A 27,724-nucleotide genomic window follows, 5' to 3' on the forward strand; every position below is an offset into this window, starting at 1 on the left:
CAAGAGCCAGATGTCTAAACAACTGTGCACCCAGGTGCCTGGTTTTCTGTATTTTCAATGATGAACTTCCCATTGTTTTTTAAAAAGTAAATGTAGTATTAAAATGCACTGCATCTGATAAAAGTTAATGTCCAAAATCTACAGAAACTAATCCCCTCTGAATTAGCTTTCACTCTATTGCCACACTCCAGAGTAAAAGAGCAGAAATACCAGGCCCTTCTTTGATTTTATTAATTTAAGGATTTAGGTGTGAGTTCCCTCATTAAGACAAAGTAATCTTTAGCAGAGTTGATCAGGAAATGAGACAAAAATCAGGAAATCATATTCCTTTATTACATATATGAAATATAAAAAAATTAACAGAGCAATATATATATATATATATTTTGCAAGTCCACAGGACCTCAGGAAAAAAATATGTTCTGTATGTGAAGTTAATCTTATGGCACTGTGGCTTTGTTTTGTATATTCAAGTACAGAAGAAACTGTATGTATTGTGGTTGTGCACAGGTACAGAAGATGGCTAAAAGGAAAACTGTTATTTGGTGAACTATCACATACATTGTGTCAAAAAAATGAGTAAATACAATGGCCATATACTGTTAATAAAGATAAGGAGGAAGCTATTTCAACATTCAGGTTTAAATACTAAACACAAAAATAAACACAAATTCTGTGTCTACAATAATTTTTGCCGTGTATACATGTGCATTGCAAATAAATGAGCTTTTAAAAATTTAAAGTCCATTTCCTCTTCATCCAAGCATATTGCTACACTTAAGATTTCTTCTTCCTCTTATTTTAAAGTCTCACCTTGTTTTTTAAAAAATTTTTCATCACGGCTGGTATCTGTGGAGTCTAACCTATAGCCTGAAGCTGAGACTTCATATGCAAACATGTTCTCCTTTTAGGTTTTTTCCAAGTGTTCAGAGCTAAAACGTACAACTTCCTTTTGTCCACACATAGTGGCAGTGTTTCTGTTTCAGTAGGTTTTCTTACTCGCCCTTTATTTTTCTTTCTGTCCACCATGATCTTCAAACTTTCCCAACACAAGTGGTAGGTAGTAAAGTGCTTTATACAAGGAAATACTATGTACATGTGGGGAGGTTCCATTTAACACTCCACAGACCAAAGTTCATACACATCACACAAAAGGCTCTTTTTTAAGAAAAACCTTTTTTTTGATAGTAGGGTTGGGGAGTCCTCAAAATATCCTTGATTACTTTAAGTAGCACAAATGTAAGTAACATATCTGAAGCTGGAAGGAGTCCTTGTTAGATGTACTGCTTTTAATGGATTACTGCTAAATATCATACTGCTATTAAAAATACCCTTAATAGTTATGAATTACAGAATCAGTCCCATAAGAGGCAGGTATCAGTGTAGGATTTTTCGTTTGTCTTTATGAAACAAACTGTATTTAAACCTGGCCCCCCAAGAGACAGGTTAGACTAGGCCCATGCACTGGAATATTTCTATATATTTTGGCACTTTAAAAATTCCAGTTTTGTTTTTGAGGTCTCCTTTCCATTAAGTTTGTGTTGCATACATAGAGAAGTGCCATTATGTGCGCTATACCAGCTCTATACCTTTGTTGCTACTTGCACTCTCTTTTTAAAATATCCATAACTTTTCTTCCAAGGGACGGCTTCCAGTGCTGGACAAAACTTTTCATATTCACGACTAGTTTGCCTGTTCTTACATCTTCATGTCCTGCCACAAGGTACTCCAAACCTAAAAGAGAACAAAGTTAGAGGCCATATAGTATCATAATTTATGGAAGGGAAGAGATGTGACTTCAGTGGCTTTATATGCACTGAAATAGGGTCACAGGCAGTGACAGCTGGCTCTTGATAAACTTTTACAGTGTGTTAAGTGGCTTACATGTATTATTTCATTTATTTACTTTAAAAAAAAAAGATTTATTTATTTATTTATTTATTTGACAGAGATCACAAGTAGGCAGAGAGGCAGGCAGAGAGAGAGAGAGAGGGAAGCAGGCTCCCTGCCAAGCTGAGAGCCCCATGCGGGGCTTGATCCCAGGACCCTGGGATCATGACTTGAGCCGAAGGCAGAGGCTTTAACCCACTGAGCCACACAGGTGCCCCTGTATTATTTCATTTAATCTTGAAAATAACCCTATGAAGTAGGTATTACTGTTTTCTTGTTTCACAAATAAGTAAACTAAGGCTCAGCAAGATTCAAAACTTATTCAGTGTCTACGAGTGAATAGCAGCACTCTGACATAAGCTCAGGGCTGTCGAGCTGTAGAATTTTTACTCTCTACTGTACCACTCTCTATGGTAAAGAAGTAAGGATTCTATGGTACTTAGCATACTGCTATAAAGTGGTATTTCTTGGAAACTCACCATGTGTAGAAGTGCATATTAAGGACGATTTTATAAAAGTGAAACAGCCATTTGGGAAAACATATTGGAAGAAAGTTATGAATAATACAAAGTAACACATATATCCTATAGAAAGTTAATGAGTTTTTGGAATACAGGATGTTTGTTTGTCATATTAAAAAAAAATGAGACTTCACCAAATCTCTGTAACTCAAAATTCATTTTAAGGGTCCAAATAAAAATTTTTGGCTAATGTACGGAATAATCAAAGGACAGTCTCATTACCTATTAATCTCCTTCTGTTGGTGTTTGTTATAATATCAATATTGGTATTTTGAAACAATTTTCTTCAATATTATAGGATAAGCAAATAAGCAATTATGTTTATAAAGGAAAACTTTCCAAGATAAAGAGACATATACTTTAAAACTTAAGAGAAAATAGTAGATGTTAAAATTAAACTGAAAGTATCAATTTAAACTCATGGCTGTATATGCATATATATAAATTAATATATATTAATAAAATAAAAATAAAACATATATATATATATATTTTGTTGTTGTTGTTGTTCATCCACTGAAATGACCTGGAAAAAGGCATCCCAATACCAAGAAATACCTATAATAGACATATTGTGGTCTCTAATTAAACAAAGCTCACTAAAAACAAAACAAAACAGAATAAGGCTTCTTGCAGAAATGCTATTGCAGGTCCAGGACAGGAAGATACATGGGGCATCTTATCGTGCTAAAAATCGAGGAAGCTCTCAAAGATTAATGGGGATCATTGTAAAAGGGCAAGGGAGCTAGCAAGAAAGGGTTACAACTTGTTAAAGCTGTGATAATTTGAGCACCCAGGAACATAATGATTGTATCTATTGAAACATACCAAATCAACAAAAGTCCATAATTTCAAAATGATACTTGAAAAAGAATAATTCAGAGAAAAAATAGTCTGTCATCTTTTGAAACAACTGTTAAAATCATCCCTTACTTTGAAAGGTAAGCATTTTGGGAATTATAAGGAAAGAATTTAGCTTTTATCTTGCCTTTACAATAGAAAACATATTGAATGGTAACCTATAGCCCAGCTTGAAAAAGAAAGTCCCCTTACAGAAGAATGTCAGCTAGTAAATGAGGAGAATCAGGAAAACATTGTTTCTCAAGCTCTAATGAAATTACTGATTTAGGAAGGATTACCTGTTGGTGGTAACATCATTAAATCAATGGCCAGTGGGAAACCGGATGTTTGTATCATGACCAAGTAACACCACACTCGTTATTTTTTAGTCTCAAAAGGAAAAAACAAAACTGCCCAATGGAGGGATCAGACTGTCATCACTCTAACCCCAGGGTCAAGTTTAGAAACGCTGATGGTGGATTATCTAGGTCCTACCCGTCTTCTGATAGGATTTAACATGAAGTACCTACCCAGCAGTATCTCTAATGGATTCTAGTCAAAATGTTTATCTTGAATCTGTCAAGATTTTCCTTAGAGATTACAAGAAACATAGGACGTAGAAGGACAAGCTAAATGACACCACGAGGAACCGACCAGACAAATATAGGAGGTAAAATAATCCACAGAACACTTAGCCTGGATTCTTCAACACTAACATTTCTTTGGCAACAATTAAGAAAGGAACTGTGCTTGAATAAAAGAGACTTGAGAGACTTAAAAACCAGATCTAATGTGTGATCCTGGATTGAACACTGACAAGGACAAACCAGTTCTAAAGGACATTTGGGACCAGTTAGGAAATTGGAATATGGTCTGAGTATTAGGATATATGAAAATAAACTATAATTGAAGGCAATGATCACTAACTAAATAAAGTCGGTTGCAGAATGGAACATACTATCATTTTATTTTGGTTAGAAAGTACAATATATACATGCACAGAGAAAGGCCTTGAAGGATTTGCAATAAGCTATTAACAGAGAGAAGCCCGGTAGGTAAGAAATGTGAAGTTTAAAATTTTCCTCTAAATTTTTATAATGTACATGTGTATAGCTTCTATAGTGAGAGGGTTTTTAAAAGTATTATTAAAAGAAATAGCTATAATTGTGTTTTCAAAAAAAAAAGAAAAAAAGGGAAAATAATGGTAGAGATTTTAATTAACAAAGGAGAACACAAATGTAAGATGGATCATAAGGTATTTAAATTATTTGAAGAGTAACCTTAGCATCTACATGAAAAAGAATCCCAATATTTAATTAATAGACTAATTAAAATATAATGATCTTGATATTGTTTATAGCATAACTAAAGTAATAAAATCCTCATATAAAAATACAACAAATAATTTTTAGGAAACTTCATTGTTTAGTATTTTAAATGAATTTACTTTGAAACTATAAAAAGAACACATCCTATAGGAGTTTGCCACTAATTTAAAGTGTGAATATATATTGAGCTAATAGAAATGATACTGTGTGAATCCACTAATTAGGGAGCAGCATGATGCCAAAAATCAGCATGGAAAACAATGTTATCTGTTGTATCACTTACTAGCATTTTCTTTTTACTTTCCTATTTTTTTGCTTTCGACATCTACTTTACTACATGTTTAAGGGCATAAAGTTTGTTTCCATAGAAAAGGGAAATGTAATAGTTTAGTGCTAGTCTTGATATTCTAAATTGATTGATGAATGAATAAATGTATGTATGAATGTAGGAATGAATGAATTTCCAGGTTGCCAGTTAGATTGTTCCTGTTCAAAAAGTAGCAGAGGAAGCTAGTTGGCGTGTAAGGTTTCCGAATTTTCTTATCAGCTTTCTTTGGCCTTAGCTATTGAACTTGTAAAAATGGGAAAACAAAGTGAAATGAAAGAGTGTCTGGTTTTGCTTTGGCAGGTTCCCGTCTTTTCTTCAAAGCGAGTAAACATGTTTTTAAGGATTCTTTGAATAATTGCACTTATGTTTTCAATTGTGATGAACTCAGTTGATTCTTTGACTCTAGCAGAAATATAGTTCACATCCTGGAGGGTGGCTCAGATGCTCAAAGCTTTTCCTTTTTTTTTCACTGTCTTACTAAAAACTGGGCAGATTATTTTTTCTTTTTTCAAGATAGTAGAAAGTGCTTATAGGAAGAGCCTCTACACACAGATTATTGGGAAGTAGAACTTAAATTAAGGAATCTTCATTACTTATGTTCAAAATCTAAGATTCTGATTACTTTATTTGTTCTTCAGAAACATTTATTATTTAAAACATCGTTTCCTTTTCCTTATGAAAATTTAAATGAATTTAAAAAATATTAAAATGATATAAAAGGATGTAAGAGATTAGTCAACAGTCAAAAATCCAAGAGTTTTATATTTTAGATTATTTAGGTTGGGGGGAATATTTCATTGATAATTTCGCTTTTTTCTTTGTCACTCAGTTATCTCTTTCAGATATTAATCAAAGACCACAGTGACTTCTTACGAACATAACTGGGGTTCCCTGGACTTTTATTTGAAAGGAATTAGATACAAAACATAAATTATGCACCTGTATTAGCAATGCAATTAAGACACAAATGGCAACTACATGAAGTGGGAAATGCGGAGGATTTTTAAAAATATGGTTTTTTTAAAGACTTTATTTATCAGAGAGAGAGGGAGACAGAGAGAAAGAAAATGCAAGCACAAGCAGGGGAAGAGGGAGGCGGAGGGAGAAGCAGGCTCTCCACTGAGCAGGGAGCTCCACAGGGGGGTCAGTCTCTGGACTCCAGGATCATAGGCAGACGCTTAATGGACTGAGCCACTCAGGTGTCCCCCCAAATATGTTTGTTTTAATAGAACTTAATATCTGGGTACTATGATATTATTTAGGTACTAGTGGTAAGTCCTAGAGATGCTATGATCAAATATCTGAATCCAATCCTCAAATTTAATGAAGGAGACAGAGAAATAAGCAGCTTATGACACAGTATGAAAGTGTACTTCTAGAGTATAAAGGTAAGAATTGCACACTAACTCACTGGCTTTTCCACTATAATTACATTTGAAGATGCAAATTCCCTTAATTTCAAGATTCTCTTAAGATTCTACAATGGTTTGTTGTTGTTGTTTTAATTTCTGCTGTTTCTAATTTGAAGCCAGAATGATCGTTTAATGAAAAACAAGATGATGAGAATTTGAGAGTTGTTTTCTATCCAGGAGACACAGATGCTTCTCATGCAATTGTAAAAAATGAATTCAATATTATTTGCACAGATGGAATTTTGCATTTGAATTTCCCCTGGGAGCAAGTTCTACCCAGGGCACTGTAATAGGACCTTGCTTTCAGGTGAAGTGTTAGTGGTATCTAAATTTATGAAAGTGTTTTCTATGCTACTGGCACCTGGACCCAAGCTGAGACTTCTCTTTTAGGACAGAAAATACTATACTGCTGGATTTTAAAATATTTTATTTTCATAGAACATGTGGAAGAGAATAATTTTTTTTTTTTTTTTTTTAAGATTTTATTTATTTATTTGACAGAGAGAGATCACAAGTAGATGGAGAGGCAGGCAGAGAGAGAGAGAGGGAAACAGGCTCCCTGCTGAGCAGAGAGCCCGATGTGGGACTCGATCCCAGGACCCTGAGATCATGACCTGAGCCGAAGGCAGCGGCTTAACCCACTGAGCCACCCAGGTGCCCGAAGAGAATAATTTTTTGATGTCAGTTCAAAGAATTCCATTTGGATTTTGCCCAGAATTCAGATGGTGAAAAGGAGAGATACTTTTGGTAAGTTTATTTCAGTTGTGGTTTAGTGAATGTTAAGACAAGGAGCAAATCAGCAGAGACAAAGTATTTATTAAGCAAGAAGAGTCTAATGCTTACCAGGATTGAGGATTGGACAAGTGCAACCTCTGTTAGTCCATGATTCTGGATATAATGTTCGTTTTCCTCGTAAAATTTTCAATTTCGTAGATTTTAAGACTTTTTTTATCTTCACGTTGACCTCAGCATGAGATCCTTTGTCGTGAGCTGATAAAATCTTTATTTTTAAAACTGTAACAACACAATTCATAACGTCAAAATGCACAGAATTTCATATTGCTTTTTGAACTTGGAATGACTTAAGTACGCATCTCAGAATATAATGGAAAAGTTAATTAATGATGATGTAAATTTGCTTTAAAAATCATTAAGCTCAACTTGACGAGCACTGAGTAATATGTAGGATTGTTGAATCACTGTATTATACAACAAAAACTAATATAAAACTGTACGTTAACTATACTGGAATTTTAAAAAATCTCAAATAAAAAATCATTAGGAAAAAAAATCATTAGGCTCACTAACTTTTCCATTGGTTTCACCTTATTTATCTATATTAACTATACTCTTCCTTCTTAGACATTTTCAATCGCTGTTTCCCATATCATTATGCTAAGAGATTATCAGACATTTACCTACTTCAAACATAGTCTTAGACACATTTAGCTATCAAATCCAAATAGAAAGAAGGTGTATAGGAAGTAGAATGTTTTATATTTAGATTCTGACTATATTTTACTCTGTGGTTCATTGTGTATTTAAGTTACATCAAAGAACAAACAAAATGTTACTGCCAGAATATATTTTATATATTCTAAAGAGATTAAATAATTAAATATTGATTATTTAATCTCCTTCCCTGGATGTAAAATGCAAGCTGACTGGGGTTAGGGTGGCTGTCTTTCCACATGATGGCGGAGCTTCAGTATTCTCTATAACTCACAATTCTATTATACTCTGCTCTTCCATCTGTGAATTGGATGTGGCTGGGGATTAAGGAGTGGAATAATTTGGGGTGGGGAAGAAAGTACACTTAAGGAACACTGGTTGTAGTGTTCTATATTGTCAGAAGAGTTCTTACATTCTCAACTATATCTTGATGGAAAATTCTGTGTATTGAGGGAACCCTATACTGGTTGGTCCCAATTCCTGAGAATAGGGTTGTCAGATAATAGTTTTTTTTTATAGAATCACCAAATTTTAGACTTTTAATGGGTCTTAAAAGTTCATATAGTCTTGTTTTATGTTTGAGGGAGCAAGTTTTAAGAAATTAAGTGAACTTCCCAAATTTGCATGACCAGTCAGTTAGAGGTAGAATTTGGGCTGGAATCCCAATAAGATATACATGAAGGGTATGTAGCATAGTGCCCCGCTCATGGCTAATGCTCAATGAATGTTCACTATTGTTTTTCTACTAGACTATATACTCAAAGAGAACAGGGACCTCATCTACTCACTATTATAGCTTAATAAGTATTTGCCAAAGGAATAAACAAATGAATCAGGTTTTTTACCCCCCGTTAGTAGAATGGGGAGGGAGAAACCATTTTTTTCCAAGTCTGTAGGTATATTGCATCTAATAAGAACAAGGTATTTAATTACGTTATTAAGAGTGTCCAAGTTTTCTTTTTTTTTTTTTAAATAAAGATTGGGCTCTCTGCTCAGCAGGGAACCTGCTTCCTCCTCTCTCTCTGCCTGCCCAATGTAGGGCTTGATTTCAGGACCCTGAGATCATGACCTGAGCCGAAGGCAGAGGCTCAACCCACTGAGCCACACAGGTGTCCTGAGTGTTTTCTTAAGCAGAAAAGAATACAGTTGTATTAAAAGATGCCAGTGCAGTTGTTTGTAAATTTAGAGAGCTACTAAATATATGTAATATTCAAAACCAGTTGATATTTCTACTAACCTGACTACATTTGAAATAAATTATCATTTTTTTTTTGCTTTTGATAGCAAATACCATTTTCTCTAAACCAACTTTTCTTTATTGAACACTATACATTTCAAAAATTTTCTTCTATTATTTAGCCAAGTTGTCAGGTGAAAGGAGGGAAATATGTATGTAATTTTAGATAAGACTTATGAGGTTTTTAACATTTACTTCTTTATCTTTTACAAAATTAAATAAATACAATGTTATCAAGAACCTAAACTCTTGGTTTCAGAAATCATGACTTAAAATTTTCTCTTCATTGTAATGTGTCTTTCAGGCAGTATGAATTATGGAACAATAAAATGCCTTAGATACTAGTCAGGAATATGTTGGCAAGATAAGGCATCTAATTTGCTTTGATAGTAAACATAAAGCCATTTAGAATTTGAAGATAGTAACAGTCTTTACTTAGGGCAATGACATTTTCCTTTATCTATATTTTCCTGGTATTTGAAAGGTACAGGAGTCTAGAATATACAGAGAGGGCCGGGAAGAGGCTTGGATAGGCAGCTAAGCTCAGTGCTTCCCAAATATATATCTTCTTTCTTCCCCCTACCGGATTGAGGATATAGTGTGTGGTAGATATTATCCTGTCTGCTTTTCAAAAATCCCATTTTATGGGACAGGTGGCATCATCCCTATTTTACAGATGAAGAAGTCTGGAGAGGTTAAGTTACCCATGCAATAGACCAGAAATCAAACCCATACAGGTCTGAATCCAAAATTTGAGCTCTTAATCACTGTGAACTAGTGTTTGAACTGATTTTTCTTAGTATTCCTACATGATAACTGGCACAGATTACTACTCAAAACTGGTATTACTACATGAAACTGGCACAGGAATCATTTTAGTGGCCAGAGACTTCCCTTTTAGATTATAACACAAAAAGCATCCATAAGTTTATAGCAGCAATGTCTACAATAGCCAAACTATGGAAAGAACCTAGATGTCCATCAACAGATGAATGGATAAAGAAGATGTGGTATATATACACAATGGAATACTATGCAGCCATCAAAAGAAATGAAATCTTGCCATTTGCGATGACGTGGATGGAACTAGAGGGTATCATGCTTAGCTAAATAAGTCAATCGGAGAAAGACAACTATCATATGATCTCCCTGATATGAGGAAGTGGAGATGCAACATGGGGGGTTAAGGGGGTAGGAGAAGAATAAATGAAACAAGATGGGATCGGGAGGGAGACAAACCATAAGTGACTCTTAATCTCACAAAACAAACTGAGGGTTGCTGGGGGGAGGGGGGTTGGGAGAGGCGGGTGGGGTTATGGACATTAGGGAGGGTATGTGCTAAGGTGAGTGCTGTGAAGTGTGTAAACCTGGCAATTTACAGACCTGTACCCCTGGGGATAAAAATATATTATATGTTTATAAAAAAAATTCTAATAATAAATAAATAAATAAAAAACAAAAAAAAGGAAAAAGTAAAAGAAAAAAAAAGTATCCATAAGAAAAGATTATGGATCATGGTTTTTCACTTTTTGTTATTTGCCTCTTTTCCTTATAGTAAGATGGCCTTGCCTTTGCTCGACCAGCTTCCTGCCCTCACCAAAACAATCAACACCATCTTTATTAAGTATTATCATATATATTTAATATAATTTAATATATTGAGAATGCCATAGACTAAGCTTCCCAATTCCTAAAAAACTCTTTGTACTTGGTTTGAATAGATTCTTAGAAGCATTCAAGGACTTCAGACTTACCATATGAATATTTCATCCCACAGAATGCCTTGGAGTTTCCTAACACCTGTTCTTTACATTCACATTTACCTACAGAAAGTAAATGAAAAATAGTGTTAGTTATTTAGAAATGAAGAAAAGAAAAAAAAACCCAGCAAGTAAACCCAGGTATCATAACTCATTTTTTAAACTGAAGTATAATTAACATACAGTGTTATCTTGGTTTTTGGTATCAGGTTGTAGAACTCTTTAAGGCTTGAGTGATTCATCCAACATAATCCATAAATACTAAGAAACCATAAAAAGTCATTCAAACAAAGTAGAGTCACTTTCTAAGTTGAATTAGTTACCATTCAATAAGGTATTTACTTAAGAAAAATAGAAGTAGGAACAATGATATATTTTAATGCTTATAATTGATGTTATGACAGATATAGTCCAGTATTAAGATTCCTTTCTAATGGAATAGAACAACTGAATAGATAAACTAGAAGAAAGACAACTGACTTTTTACAATTAATGTTCACCACAGCGAAAGTCAAATATAGTGAAATAATTGAGCAAGTCTTTTGAAGGTAATGCCATCCAATTTAAAAGTATTTATTGAGCACCTATTATGTGCAGGACATGATGCTATATACTTCAGAATATATAAAGATGAGCAATAAACAATTCTTGTCTGAAGGCTTATAATTCAGCAAGGTGAATAAAGCAAGTGTACACACAGTGATAATTGTTCTAAGACGGGTTCGATATGCTTGGGTGGGAGGGCCACATCTTGGGAAGATGGGAAAAGGCTACATGGCCGAAGAAGGTTTTGAAATGGACTCTGAAGAATAGGTAGGGTGCTTTCTCCCAACAGTTTAAATAATGCATGACAGTTATTTTGTGTCAGACATTTGCCAGGCCCTGTGGAAGACTTTCAAAATACCTTTGATAGAGTCTATACATGGCATTCTCATTGATTTATCTGCTTCCTCTCTAAACTGTGATCCTTGATGATGACAGTTATGTCTTATTTATCTTTATATTCCTAGAACCCAGAAGGGGTAGAATTTCCCTTCTTACTTACTTAACAATTCGATATAATTTTATCATCCCTCCCCTTCTGCCCTCATGCATTCCATTTTGTAGGCATCGAGTGGCATGGAAGTTGGTAACACTCACTAAGGAGCAGTTACTGTGTGCCAGGCACTATTTTAAGTGTTTTATATTTATTTACTCATCTAAGATTCTAACAGGTAGAGATTTGACAAGAATGTAGAGATAAAAGAGTGAGGAAATAAATGAAAGAGAGAAGAGCTGAGTGTGTTCATGGAAAAATCAGTGGTTCTGTTTTCCCTGGATACAGATTGAATTGTGGATAGTAGTAGGTACCATACCGCCTTAACTGCCTATTAATTAACTGAACTTAATTTGTTAGAGAAAGAGGATTTTTTTTTTAAATTTGAGTATAGTTCACACACAATGTTACATTAGTTTCAGGTGATTCAACAAGTTATATGTTATACTGTGTCTCCACAAGTGTAGCTATCATCTGTCACCATGCAATGCTGTTACAATACCATTGATTATATTCCCTATGCTATGTCTTTATTCCCATGACTTACTAATTTCATAAATGGAAGCCTGTATTTCCCACTCCCCTTCACCCATTTTGCCCATTGATAAAGGGGAATTTTCAAAGTTTATCAGATTGAAGAAATTACATGAAATAAGACACATACTGTATCAATAGTACTGAAATGGAGAGAAAATGGAAGTAGGGACTCATTAGAAGCTGATGAAACTGATGACAGCAACAGTAACTGAATTGAGCGTCAACCACAAGCCATAAATTATATAAGGAACGTTATGATCTTGTTTGATATTTATAATAACCTAATGAGATAGACATTATTAACAAATGAAAAAATAAAGGCTCAGAGATGTTAATTAGTTTGTCCAAGGCAACATAACTAACAAGTAGAAGAGCCAGATTTTTAGCCTGGATTTGGGAGAATCTGAAGCCCCTGATCTTTCCACTGTACTGTCTTAAGTCAGATGAAATGTGGCTCAGTTGAACTAAAGAGGTGGCTGTAGGTCTAGAGAGGAAGAAATTTTAAGGGAGGCTGCAGACTTAGGGTCTAAAAATCCTGTCAATGGATTGGAAGAGGAAGCCTAAGATTGAACTTGGAGTTTTCCTGTTACCTTGGAGCCAAGGTGATGGAAGATTGAAGTATTACTAATGGAAATAAGGAAGTTAGGAGAAGAGCACTTCAGGGGTGTACAACTTAAGGCTTTTTTGTAGCAATCAGTGGTTTAACTTAATTGTTGAAGGGATATGGAGTAGCTCACAGAGAGGAGAAAAAGCTGAAGAACCAGAACTCAGAAAAGGCATGAATCAGGAGAGCTGCAGAGATGTAGGTAGCAGGAGCTGTTGTGCAGCCCCTTTTATGGATTTGCCATTGGAATCATGAACTGGGATCACTTTCAGACCTTGTCCCTTTCAGCTCAAGATTTAAATTCCGGGGAGAGCATATCTGATTGGCCGGGCCAAAACTGTATTAAATGGAGGGCGGGGAAGTGTGGCTCCCCAGAGCAAAATTGGGTTGAGCTACCACAGAAATAGCAGGAATAAAGAGGAAATGGATCTGGTTAGGCAAAAACAACAGACGTCTAGTATGAGGAGAACATAATGAATTAGAGTTGCTGACAAAACATCCACGTGGAAATGAGAGTATGATTCTGGTGAGATGAGGTTGGGTAGACATGGTGATGTGGCAAATAGTGACATATTGGCTCTAACTAAAGCTTCTCTAGAAACTAGAGAATGAGATATGCAAGTGGAAAATCACAGTGGAATTAAATAGTGGGAATGAGAAATCTGAGGTGCTTAAAATTAGCTGTCGTGACTTGTTAAATAATATTGCATATAATCTAAACATGGCAGAGAGGGTTACTCATTCAGAAATTGGAGTAACCTAAGTAGATAGCCTGCTGCCTTTGATAATTCCACCAAAGCTGGAGAGTATGGTAACCACCGTGCTAAAAAACCTGATGCAACTCCAAATGGTATATATTATTACTCAACTGATGTTTTTCTTTGTAGTCCTTCAGCCAATTAGAACATACAAAGTTCTGTTATTTGAAGATCTTTTTGTGGTCATTTTCCAATACTCCCTTTTCATATGTTAAGAAATCAGACATTAATTTTTTTTCATAAAGATTACCATTGTAATCATTTTTTAAAAAGATTTTATTTATGTATTTGAGAGAGAGTGGCGGGGAGGGGCAGAGAGGGTGGCAGAGGGAGAGAGCCCTTCACGGGGCCCAATTTCATAATCCTAAGATCATGACCTGAGCTGAAACCAAAGATCTGATGCTTAACCAACTGAGCCACTCAGATGCCCCTAAAATTTGTTTTTGAATGAATCTTTGCTGATTAGGCTTTAGCCCAGATGTGTTTCCTTAAAGGAAACCTGGAAGGGAAGAAAAACCTAGTTAGTATTAATATTGGGCTATTAGAATACTATTTACAGTTCTGTGGTACTGGTTAAAACCAGATTTCTTGTATAAATTCTGTAGGACTATTTAAAGCCAGTTTTGTTGTACAAGTTCTATGGTACTAATTAAAGCTAGATTTGTTGTACAGGAGGTAAAATTTTACATCTAATGTTCTCTATCTCCTAAGAAGTAGTAGAAGTTAAGGGTATCTTGTTGGTATAATGCATTATATTTCTAGTTTTGGAAACTTATGGTAGGTAAATAGGTAGGCACATATATTTGAGAATGATAATCAATCAAAAATTGATTACCATTCTTTTTCTTTTGTTTAAAAAAGGTGCCACAAGCACAGCACTATTCTATACCCAATAGGAATACTGATATTTAACAGGAAACCGAACAATGGCTTCCTCAAACTGGAGCTCTTCCAGATGAATTTCAGAGACTCTCTAGGGGTATTACAGACCTAACAGCTGTTGTGGATGTGAGTCTAGAGTGATTCTGATGCCAGCACGTTATGTGCTGAGTTGGTGTGTTGCCAGCTCCCTAGTAACATGATTGGCTTAATAAATGCCCTATGGTCCTAAACACTTGATTTTTACAGATTTGGCTTGGCAGGCAAAAGTTGAATAATTATGAAAACCATTGTGTTAGAAAAACAGAAGAAAAGTTTCAAAAGTGGTTAAAGTTAAAATTACAGAATTCGGACTATTTAGCATTGAGGCCAAAAATTAATGGGAAAGATTTTTCTTTTTCAAATGCTATAAAAGATAAATATGACTACTTTGTATTCCTTCATCTTTCCCACATTCTAAACCTAAAATGAAACCATTAGGAAAATGATCATAAGATTATGTTAGGTGAAAAAAACCATGACACAGAATTGTAAGTACCAGTGTTTCTCAAATTTGGGTTCTTGATTCTTCAAGAGTCCATATGTTTTCTATGAAAGTGTATTAAAATTGTTGTTTCTTACTCTGCCCCAGTGACCCTGGTCTCCTTGCTGACCTCAGGGCTTTTGCACTTGCTGTTTCTTCTGCCTAAACTCTCCTCCCTCTTTTATCTACATACCTCTCTCTCTCTCTCTTTTTTAGTTTAGTTTAGTGGTTTTTTTTTTTTTAACCTCAGATGACACCTTCCACAGGATTTCCCTTGATCACTTTTTTTTTTTTAAAGATTTTTATTATTTATTTGACACAGAGAGAGAGATCACAAGCAGACAGAGCAGCAGGCACAGAGAGAGTGGGGGAAGCAGACCCCCCGCCGAGCAGAGAGCCTGATGCGGGGCTCAATCCCAGGACCCTGAGATCATGACCTGAGCTGAAGGCAGAGGCTTAACGCATTGAGCCACTCAGGCACCCAATCAGGTTTATTAAAAGTATCCCTCTCCTGGCCACTTATCACCTCCTCCCTGCTTTATTTCTCTATTGTATTAGACAACATGACACTAAATATTTTACTTACTTATTAGTTGTCCTCTTCCACAAGAATGTAGGCTCCTTGGAGCCTGGGTTTTTTTTGTTGTTGTTCTGTTCTCTTAATGTATTTACAGTACTGGCCTATATTATGGTTATTCGATAAATATTTGTTGGGTAGATGAATGAATTTATAAGGAATTACTAATTAGTGAGAAAATGACAAAATTGGAAATACACAGAAAAAGAGACCTGAATGGCGAAGAAAGCATGAAAAATGACTAAAACTGTTAGTAATCAGAAAAATACAATTTAAAATGGCGAGGTCCCAGTCCATAATCATCAGATTGGCAAAAGTTGAGAGATTTGATAATGTTAACTGTAGAAGCCCAAAAATATTAAATGAGTTGAATTGCATCAGCATTAGTGAGGTAGAATAGTGCTTGGTCCCTTGTGTGTGTTATATAAAAATTTGTTAAACAGGGGCACCTGGGTGGCTCAGTGGGTTAAAGCCTCTGCCTTTGGCTCAGGTCACGATCCCAGGGTCCTGGGATTGAGCCCTACATCGGGCTCCCTGCTTGGCGGGGAGCCTGCTTCCTCCTCTCTCTCTGTCTGCCTCTCTGCCTACTTGCGATCTCTGTCAAATAAATAAATAAAATCTTTTAAAAAAAATTTGTTAAACAAATACAAAGTATCAGTGAGGATATGAAGCAACAGGATGTCATACTTTGCTGGTAGAATGCAAATCTGTATGACCACTTTGGAGATCTATTTGGCAATATTGGTAAATTTGATAAAAAAGCATACTTGTCACCCAATAGTGGCTGGGGTATACCCTAGGAGAAGGATCAAAAAACATTTTCTATAAAGGGATAGATAATAAATATGTTAGGATTTACAGGCTAAGAGACAAAGTTAAAGATACTATGCAGGTATTAATATAACTACTTAAATTATAACTATAAACATTAGAGCAGGTATCTTGTGTAGTGTAGACAGTCAGCAAGCCAGATTTGGTCTGAGGGCTAGTTTGCCAGCCCCTGCTCTAGTGAAACTCCTTAAATTCACCAAATCACATTTAAGAGAGCATTTATTGGGGCACCAGGATGGCTCAGTTGATTGTGCTCCCTGCTGGGTTGGGAGTCTGCTTGTCTCTCTCCCTCTGCTCCTCCCCCACCCTCCAGGGCTCACTTTATCTCAAATAAAGAAATAAAATCCTTAAAAAAATTATTTAAAAAAGAGAAAATTCATTGTAGCATTACATATAACAGCGGGAAATTAGAAATTAATAATATCCTAAATGACAAACAATGAGAGGATAAAAAGTGTCATATTCAAATAATAGAATGCTTAAATCTAAAAAAATATATATTCAGAGCAAAGAAAAGTTTTAAAGGGATAGGTAGGTTACCATATACATGCAATTTTAAAAACACTTTCTATTTATAGAAGTAGCAAAATAGTAAAAACATGAAAGTTAATGATAAATACCAAAATTCTGGTTAGTGGCTTTTCTGTGGAGTAAGGAAGGCTAGTAAAGTTGGAGACTGGTACAGGTCGTCAAATGTATCTATAACACTTTAAAATTTAAATAAAAATATGAAACAATTATGGCAAAACTTAAAGTTTGGTAATATTAACAGGTGTGTGTATGGGTGTTCACAATAGATTTTTGGCATTTGTGATGTTTAATAAAAAAAATTTTGGTGAACATTTCACAATACATACAAATAAGGAATCTTTATGTTATATACCTAAACTAATAAATTATATGTCAATTATACCCCACTAAAAAAGTTTTAAAAAAATTTATTATTAAGTGTCCTTTGGATCATTTGGGAAGTACTTTATAACCAAATGCTTACACAAGATTTCATGCCCACATTTTTGTTTGTGTTATGGAATAAGGTGGTGCTGAAAAGAACAACTTGCCTTTCTACAAGAAAAGAATAGAGGCAGGATGAACACAGAAACCATGTATTCACATCAATATCACAGCATGCTCATCAAACAAAGAAACAGATAAACATCATAAGAAAACGGAGTCAGAGGAAATAGTATATAGACGTGGTAGATTTAAAGAACCATATTTGTGTAGAAAAGAGTGTTTTGGCTTCAGTAAAAATCACTTTTCATATTCAATTAATGGTGTTAATTTAAATTTTATTAGTTTTGTTATTTGGCTTATAATTAGTTTGTAAAATTATTTTTGTTTTCTAGTTGCAAAAAAAGATAAAACATAAGGAGTTTACCCTTAGCTTTGTGTATATTAAGTTAGGCTAGGTCTATAATAATATTTCTCCTTTAAACGAATTTCTCCATTTCCAAACCTGATATATTCAATTAGTTCTCACCCATGTAAAACAGTAGGTTTTAGAGAGGGAAACAAACCAAAAATCTAATGGTTTGGGTAATGAGATTTGATATTTTCTTACTGTGGTGTTTTGCGTTTTCCAGATTTTCTATACTAATTAGAAATGTTACTCTAATAATCAGAAAATAAACAAAATCTTGTTAAAATACTCTTTGGTTCTCTCTCATGGTTTTATGCTTGTCGGCAGGGGTGTCACTATTTTATTAACCTCAGAACTAAGGAGTTCCCTTGCTAGGATCCAAGGGTTATTTTCTAATTTGTCATGAATCACTGTTACTAGAGACTAGACCTGGAAATATGATAACTGGTAATAGCCATTGTCTCACCTGAGTGTCGGAGTGCAGAAAATCCTTGCTCATCCTCCCACTCCCAGGTTGGTTCGCTTTTATTGTGCATGGGATGGAAGTGAGGAATTTCATGATACCAGTCTATGTCTGTGCTGCTAATAAAACAGAAAATGATGAAGTTAAGGACTTTCTTAGAACTTGAAGGAAATGAACATATATATGGAGACTTAAACCTAATCGGGTACCTTCCCATCCTTTTAGTTTTCAGAAACAGTGTTTTAAGGGCCTATTATTAAGAATAATTTATTCTGCAAAATGAACCAGACCATTTCTAGAATCTTGCAAGAACAAATTACTCTGCAATTTGACAAAGATTCTTAAAAAATACCGTGCAAATACATTTTTGCTCCACTGACAGCATGTAAGATTTTCCAGATCACTATCAGATTGTCAGAAGAATCTGAATGACACACGGACAGAGCAAGAGCCATGAGCATTCACCTGCTGATGCAGTCTCCTGTGAGTGGGTCACAGCTCCCTGCGCAGTCACAGGGCCTACAGCCGTAGTCTCCGAAGCCCCAGTACCCCACCATACACCTGTCACAGTGTGGTCCTGCCACCCCAGGCTTGCAAGGGCAGTCACCATTGCTGGGGTCACAGAAGGTTACTGAGCTGAAAGGAAGGACTGCTGATCCAACTGGATGACAGGAACACACTACAACAGAGAGGACACACAAGGATCAGTGAGTAACTGGTTATCTGTGACCTGGTTTCCCTTCACCACCCAGCATACCTCTGAGGCTCCCCTGTTAGACAGTTGGTATATGCTCAGAGAATGAAAATTAATTAAATTACAGATAAGAAGATAAAATCAGGAAAGCACATTTGCTGCAAAATGAACTACATTGTTGGGGCGCCTGGGTAGCTCAGTGGGTTAAGCCTCTGCCTTCAGCTCAAGTCATGGTCCTGGGGTCCTGGAATCGAGCCCCGCATCAGGCTCTCTGCTTGGTGGGGAGCCTGCTTACCCCTCTCTCTCTCTGCCTGCCTCTCTGACTACTTGTGATCTCTGCCTGACAAATAAATAAATAAAATCTTAAAAAAAAATGAACTACATTGTTTATTCTAAATTAGAGGGCATTAAATATGAATGGATTTTGCTCGGGGTGTTGAGAATGAATCAGCAAAGAAGACAAAGAAGGAGTTAGCCAGAAAGGAAAATAAATCAAGAGAGTATGGTGTTCTGGAAGCTAAACAAAGTTTCAACATCAGGTAGGCCACATCAACTGTGTTAAATGCTGATAGTCCCAAAAAGATGGGGCTTGGGAATATATTTTTGCATTTGACAAAATGAAGAGCATTGGTATCCTTAATAGGAAAAGTTTCACTCTACTGATGAGTGGTGAACCTACCTGAAAAGAACTCAGAAGATGGGAGTAGAGGAATTTGAGCATGAGAACAGACAGTTCTTTTGAGAAGCTTTTCTATAATGGCACAGAAAACTGAAGGGGGATATGAATGTAAGTGATGGTTTGAGTTTTTGTTTTGTTTATTTTAAGATGAGAGAAATTGCAACGGGTTTGATGTTGATGGGAATGATCCAAGAGAGAGGGAAAAATGGATCACCTGAAGAAAGCTGGGAGCATTGTTGGAGGGATATTTAAGCATACTGGAGTAAGGCAGACAGACAGGATCTGGTGCAGAAGAGAAAGCGCTGGCCTTGGGTAGGAACATGATCAGTTCATAGTAACAGGATGCAGAGCAGAGCATGTGGACTCAGATGCAGGACAGTGGATAAATGCAGTAGTGGAAGCTGGGGAATTTTTCTTCTGGTTCCTTGTATTTTCTGGATGAAATAGTAAGCAAAGTCGTCAGGCGAGAGAGATGAAGAGCGGCAGTGGGAGAGTGAACGAGAGACACAGAAAATGAAGTATAATTTCCAGGCACATGAAGGCTACACTTGAGATCAGTAGTCATGAATTTAGAGTGGTGTAGCCGAGAGGGTTCAGGTTTGAGATGGGAGAAAGCTGGATTTAATTGGCACAGTGTTATGGGCTGACTCTGTGCCCTCCAGATTCATATGTTGAACCTACACTCCACTGTGATGGTATCTGGAAGTGGGATCTTTGGGAGCTTTGGATGTGGTCTCAGGGGTGATAAGATTAGTGCCCTTCTATGGAGAAGAAAAGCGCAGTGCTCTCTTCTCTGTGAAGGACGTGAGGCTACAATGAGAAGCTGGCAGTCTACAACCCAGAAGAGAGCTCTCAACAAGACCCAACTGTCCTGAAGGGTGTCTAGATCTCATGGAGATTTCATGAGGCTGACATGGTTTTAAATGAAATTACTTCAGCAAGATATGTAGTGCAATCTGATACCTACTAAGCCAATTCTTCCTGCTAAATCTTCTCAACTGATAATACTCGAGATCCCCACTTCCTTGTTTATCCCCTTGGAAACACTTTCTATTGATGTATTCCTTTGTCATTAAAATAACAGTGTGGCTTCAATCTGGCTTCAAATCTCTACTGACTGTGTGACTTTTGGCCAGACTTTTGGCCTCGCTTCTCGTTATCCCAGTTTCCTTGTCTTTAAAATGGAAATGAGAACCATATCTATCCTTATGCGGTTGCTATACAGGTAAAAGGAGATCATGCATGTAATGTATGGCTACATTAGTGTGGTGTCTGACACATGGTTAATTAATAGTGAACTAACAACTTAATTCAATAAATAATTCTTATAGAGATATTTATGCTTGTATAAGTAATGGTGCCAGCCCTTAAGGAATTCATGGTTTTGTTGGGGGAAACAGAGGAGTAAATAAAAACTTTCCAGACTAGGTACTCTAAAGGAGGCCTGTGCATTCTAAGGGAGCACAGAAAAAGGAGCACAGGCTGAGGGAATCACATGGGGATTCTTTTTATTTTATTTTATTTAAATTCAATTAATTAACATATAGTATATTATTAGTTTGAGGTAGAGGTCATCAGTCTTATATAACACCCAGTGCTCATTACATCATGTGCCCTCCTTAATGCCCATCACCCAGTTTCCCCATCTCACCACCTCCCTCCCTTCCAGCAACCCTGTTTGTTTCCTATAGTTAAGAGTCTCTCATGGTTTTGCTCCCTCTCTGATTTCATCTTGTTTTATTTTTCCCTCTCTTCCCCTATGATCCTCTGTTTTGTTTCTTAAATTCCACCTATCAGTGAGATCATATGACAATTGTCTTTCTCTGACTGACTTATTTTGCTTAGCATAATACCCTAGGGTATTATGTGCCATCCACATTGTTGCAAATGCCAAGATTTCATTGCCAAGATTTCATTTTTGAAGGATGAATAATATTCCAGTGTGTATGTGCGTGTGTGTGTGTGTGTGTGTGTGTACATATTGCATCTTCTTTACCCATTCATCTGCTGATGGACATTTGGGCTCTTTCCATAGTTTGGCCATGGTGGACATTGCTGCTCCTTCAGATCACTACATTTGTATGTTTTGGACAAATACCCAGCAGTGCAATTGCTGGGTCATAGGGTAGCTCTATTTTCAACTTTTTGAGGAACCTCCATGCTGTTTCTCAGAGTGGCTGCACCAGCTTACATTCTCACCAGCAGTGTAGGAGGGTTCCCCTTTCTCTGCATCCTTGCCAGCTTCTGTCATTTCCTGACTTGTTAATTTTAGCCATTCTAACTAGTGTGAGGTGGTATCTCATGGTGGTTTTGGTTTGTATTTCCCTGATGCTGTGTGATGTTGAGCATTTTTCATGTGTCTATTGGCCATTTGTATGTCTTCTTTGAAGAAATGTCCATTCATATCTTCTGCCCATTTCTTGGCTGGATTATTTGTCCCGAGGGGTGTTGCATTTGATAAGTTCTTTACAGATCTTGGATACTAGCCCTTTCTCTGATAAAACTTTGCAAATATCTTCTCCCATTTTGTCGGTTGCCTTTTGGTTTTGTCAACTATTTCTTCTGCTGTGCAAAAGGTTTTTATCTTGATGAAGTCCCAATAGTTCATTTTTGTCTTTGTTTCCCTTGCCTTTGGAGATGTGTCTAGCAAGAAGTTGCTGTGGCTGAGATTGAAGATGTTGCTGCCTGTGTTCTCTTCTAGGATTTTGATGGATTCCTGTCTCACATTTAGGTCTTTCATCCACTTTGAGTTTATTTTTCACATGGGGATTCTAAAGAAGGGGTTATTTAGATACCTGAGCTGATCCTAAAAGATGAGTAGGAGTTGGCAAACTGAAAAGGAGGGGGAAGATAGGCAGTTGTGTATTCCAGTCTTTAGATATGCTCCCCATTGCACTTATTTTAAATAATTAAAATAAAATTTAATTGTGGTAAAAGACACATACCACAAAATGTAGCTTCTTCACCACTTTTAATTGAATAGTTCATCATCACTGCATTTTGTGTGTCTGCATTGTATGTGGAAGATCTTCCTGCTCCCTGAAAATGTGAAGCTCTTTCCTGCCCCAATGCCCCTTGTCATTCCTGTGTTTCCTTTCCCTTCTTGTCCATCTGAACCCTGACATCCTTCTTTGTCCCACTCCCTCCGGACAGTTTAGCACTACTCCCCTCTATGCTGCCTCTGCTTTTAATGTATATTTCTATTTTGTGTGCATTATAGTCCATTATTATTATTTGTTTGTATGCCTGTTGCCCTTACTATGAGACTCTGGACTAACTGACAGGATTTTTATCTTACTATTTTTGTTTTCCAGTCCCCAGAACAGTATCTGGTGTATAGTAGATGCTCATGTCATCATTTGTGAAACTGACCTGAAGGACATTCCAGGCTGTGGGGATCATGTGTGAAAGGGCATGGCTTCTTTGGGGAGTGTGAGAATTTTAGAACGTACATTGAGTGGAAGACTGTTGAAGTTGATGAGGCAGGAAAAAAAAAAAGCATAGAGTTAGGGTTGGAGCCAAACTGTAGAAGGGCCAAACCCAAGAAGCTGAATTTTGTCCTGTGGGTATAAAAAGCCATAGGAAATAACACTTCAAAAAAAAAAAAAAAAAAAAAGCAGATTAGGACATGGTTACAACTTAATTTTGAAGATGCTTTTGTGGCATTGCATGAAACAGACTAGAGTAGGGAGAAACTGATGGCAGGGAAACAAAAGATCAGAGAAAACAAGGAACTGGACTAAGAGGGTAGATGCTGGAACAGGAGGAAAGGTTGAAATGATAGGATTTAGAGGTCATCGGGATGAGGAGGAAGAAGGTGCTGTTAAGAGACAAACAGAAATTGAGGAAGATTTTCACATTTCCAGTTTATGAAAGTCAATGACTAATATTTCTCTTAAGTTAGCAAGGCATTGTTGCTTTGTTATTTGTTTTTAATTAATTAATTAACTAGGAAATACTTTGGAGAGTTATATGTCACACAAAATGTATCAAAGTGCTATGTGGAGACATTAAATGAAATCGCATAATCCAACACGAACATTTCATCATTTTGAGAAGACTAAATTAATAGTTACTGCAACATTCAGTTCTAAGTCAGCTTAGTTCTTGACAGCAGATAGGGGAGCCAGATGAAAGATGTCTTGGATTTCCCGCTATTGTAATATATAGTTTCCCATTGCCACCATTATCTTTTACCCTAACAGAAAATTCAAGCCTTTCTAGGATTTGACCTCTCTGTACTACCATATACTTTAAAACCCACACACATCTCAGGAATGGCCAGAGAAGAATGTGATTCTATCACATGTGCTGGTGGATTTCTGTCAGTGTGACTTTTTACATAATTACAAGATAAAAATACCACTTGGAAACTATGCAGAACTAGCTCCAGGCAGACAGCACTGACACTTCTCATGACATACTTTTAAAACTGCACACCAAGGCTTGCCTTGCATACCTCTCTCCTTAAGTTTGTGGAACAGTCAATATCTGACACACATAATCTGCATTTCTTATATTCTTCTTGCTTGGGGGGGAAAAAAGGTCTGCCTAGATTCTGGTTCAGGTTCTGATTCTCCAACATATACTTCTTGCTGATTGTTGATTCTGAAGTGCAACCTAAGCACCTGGCTTTTTACATACTCATTACAATGAATGCCAAAGTTGCAACCCAGTGGAATGACATAAATCATTGACGTAACTTTGTCTTTTTGTTGCACAATAATAGTAAAGATCGAACTATTATCATATACTATCATTCTGAACTTAATTATTTTTTTATTATAATTTTTTGGTAAAGCTATGGTGCATTGTCTTTAAAAGCCAAAATGGTGCTTTGAGTGGCAGCCAGATATATTTCAAAGCTATGTGGGCTCCCTAGGTATTAAATGATTCATTACTGGAATAATTATCACCCCTCCCAAGCCCCTGCCCGAAACCATTTGCCCATTGTAGTTCTCTCAACCAAATTAGCAGAATAAAATTATTTGAAAATGTCACTTTAAACTCCTAAATATTATCACAAGATCTCTTTAACAACACAAACAGCTAATTTTAAATAGTACATTGAGTACTGATGTGTCCTGTTATAAGAAACCCTGAAATAATACAAAATATTCGAAACAGGTGAGATGAAGGAAAGGAAATGGGTATTTTTACAAAAGATTTCACAACACATTCTCTTCAAGTAATAAATATATAATTGCTAAATATTTTCAAATTTTATTTACAGATACATGTTTTCAGCTATCTATTGTGTGAAACACTGTCCCTCTATGAGCATTTACAGAAAAGAGTTAAGATGTGGGGCTATTCTGGAGTGTCTTCTACCAGGAAACATACCGTTCATAAAATAATGGTTGAACACATCTTTAACCTTGTTTATCTACGTGGCTCTGAAATTAATAATTGTTTCAATCACAATACAGCTTGTTTGGAAATTGCCTGTAAGACAGGCAATAAAATAGAAAGACAGAAAATAGGTAGGGCACCAACCTCAAAGTCAGCCTAGGTGAGTTAAAATTCTGGTTATGAAGCTTGGTCTTTGTAAGAGTTTGTGAAATTAAATTCCTCATTTCAGTTTTCTTATTGATGGATTAAGTGTACTAATACCTATGCCATAGGGTTCCTATGGGAGGACTGAATAAGACATTGTATATAGTTAGCGATGTATCAGGAATTAGTAGCACCAAATGCTCAGAGAGTAACTGTTACTATTATCTGGCTGAACCATATTAGTTAAAACAATTCTTTTTTTATTAAGTAATCTCTATGCCCAACATGGGGGCTCAAACTCATGATCCTGAGATCAAGAGTTGCATACTCTACCGACCGAGCCAGCCAGACACTCCAACGTATTAGTTTTTAAAAGTCCACCATTCATTCATTCATTCAGTCAGTCAGTCACACCTTTGCCAAGGAGTTTCTGAACTTTAGTGTTAACATGAACTACGCCAGAGGCTTAAGATATAAAGAAGAATGTGGAGTCATAACTAACTCTTCAGTGAATGAAGAGAGATATGAAATACATAATTACAGACAATAAATGTTACAACTGAGATAGCCCGGGGTGCATGGGGGCACAGAGGAAAGAGGAATAACTGTCTTATTGCAGATATAAGTTGTTACTTATTTATTTATTTTTATTCTTTATTTTTTTTATTTCTATCTTTTCATTTATTTTTTTTTAAACAATTTTAACAATTTGGTTTCCAAAATAGGCTGAAATTCTTCACTTTGCCCCTGGGAGGAATTTGGTGGCGAACAGCTTTCTTGACTACTTTGTCTTAGAGAATTAGGTTAATCTCCTAACTACATGTTCTTTTCTTTAGATCAAATACATTCCATCTGCTCTTACTCTCCTTTTGGGGATGAGAGTAAACTGAAGACAAGTAGGGTATGATCTATGATCCTGTTGTTTATAGGGAGATATCCCACCACGTAATCTAGGACAAGAATCACAGCTGTCAACCTACGTGAACATAGTAAGTATGTAAACAGGAATACAGAATGGTCAGAGACATAATGGGAGAGTTATGGCTTCCTTTATTCTGAGGGGGTTGTTAAAAGCTTTTGGTGGTGGAGTCAAAGGAAACCATTGCTGCCTTTTCTCTTTATTCGCACCTTCACCCAAACTCCGAGTTGTTTGCACACCTTTCATTCAGAGTGATCTGTGATGCGGAGCCTACTGTTGAAACACCCAGTTGAGTTCAGCATCTTATTCCTTTTAAAAATCACCAGGACTCCTTAGTATTACCTGATGGCTGTAGCTTTTGCTGTTTTGTTAGTGAAGGCAACACTGGGAGCAAAACACCCTGAAAGTATTTGCTCCTGATTTAGCTTTTCTAAAAACAGAATTCAAAGTTCAAGGCCTTTAGCTGGGAAAGCAGCAGCTCCTCAAGGGCTTTCACCGCTGCCCAGTGGCCCCTCCTTCAGCAGAGCTTCCCAGCCTCCCACCACTGTCTTCCCCTGAAAAGGCCAAGGCCCTGCATGATTTCTGATGGGGGATTTTAAATATCAAAGCCATTTCAAGACCTTCCCCCTGAGGTTCTTAGAATTGGAGTTAAAGGCAATGACTGAGATGCAGCTCTAAACAAAAAAGAGACAGTATGATCTATTATTACTGTATCAAGTGTGAAGTTAAATGTTAGATAAAATAGTCTTCTGTCTTTTTTAGTACTATTTTCTCCTTTCCTTCTACTATCAATTATCTCTGCTAGTGGATGTACAACTATGGAAAAATAAAGAAAAAATTGTAAACAAAGGCAGTTGTCAAAGGCAATATGGTTTACCCCTTTACTCTCCTAGGGAACATTTTTATTCATCCTTTAAATATAATCACATCATGTTCAAAGATAGGGCCACAATATTCAAAATGAATGTTAATTTCAAATAAAATTATGCAAGAATAAATCTAATAAGAAAATAATCTAAATGAAGACTTGCCTTTCACTTACTGAAATACAATGTCTCTTGAGTTACTGTACATCCCATGCTGAAGGAGATCAGTGTATGCATAAGTCTAGTCATTTATGCCCCGTTTCAAAAATAAATGTATTTAAGTATATTTCCTATGTTTTCTATGAACTTTAAATGAGTAATGCAAATGAATACAAAAGTCATACCCTTTATTTTTGAAGCTTTACTATGACCACCGCTCAGACCCTCCGTTTGATTTCTGTATTCTTCCTGTTTATAAATTGTTACTGAGCCAATTCCTATTTATTCCTGGGTATATCTAAAAAATTTTAGATAGCTAAATAGCCAATTTCATATTCCTGGGTTGCTACTCCATTTAAAACTGAAGAAGAATTTGTCTGTACTTTTGAGTGTGCAAATTCTGTTACAGGAAAACTTCCAGGTATAATTTTAGATACTGTATTTAGCTCTGAGGAATTTGGTTACATCAAACACCTTTATCTTTTTGTTGAAGAAAGGCTCCTGTATTCCTGTTCCGCGCAAGGCATCATTTACGCAGGCACCTAGTCAGAAACCTCGGTCCATCCCCAACT

General features: G+C 36.2%; 1 protein-coding gene across 2 annotated transcripts in view; it reads right to left on the reverse strand.

Moving 5' to 3' along the window:
• Positions 1 to 311: 311 nt before the first annotated feature.
• The window catches only part of NTN4 (netrin 4), a 114,024-nt gene continuing 86,611 nt past the window's right edge, over positions 312 to 27,724 (reverse strand). The window contains exons 6-10 of one of the 2 annotated variants that reach the window (XM_032874262.1): positions 18,805 to 19,018; positions 18,343 to 18,458; positions 10,763 to 10,831; positions 7,163 to 7,333; positions 312 to 1,734 (exon numbers count right to left, since the gene is read on the reverse strand). In XM_032874262.1, coding sequence (XP_032730153.1) covers positions 1,598 to 1,734; positions 7,163 to 7,333; positions 10,763 to 10,831; positions 18,343 to 18,458; positions 18,805 to 19,018 — 707 coding nt within the window. In that variant the 3' untranslated portion in view covers positions 312 to 1,597. The remainder of the gene's footprint in view (positions 1,735 to 7,162; positions 7,334 to 10,762; positions 10,832 to 18,342; positions 18,459 to 18,804; positions 19,019 to 27,724) is intronic. The other variant, XM_032874264.1, reaches the window with a different exon arrangement.

Source organism: Lontra canadensis, unplaced genomic scaffold (genome assembly GCF_010015895.1).
Source record: "Lontra canadensis isolate GAN:19392208 unplaced genomic scaffold, GSC_riverotter_1.0 scaffold52, whole genome shotgun sequence".
NCBI lineage: Eukaryota > Metazoa > Chordata > Mammalia > Carnivora > Mustelidae > Lontra > Lontra canadensis.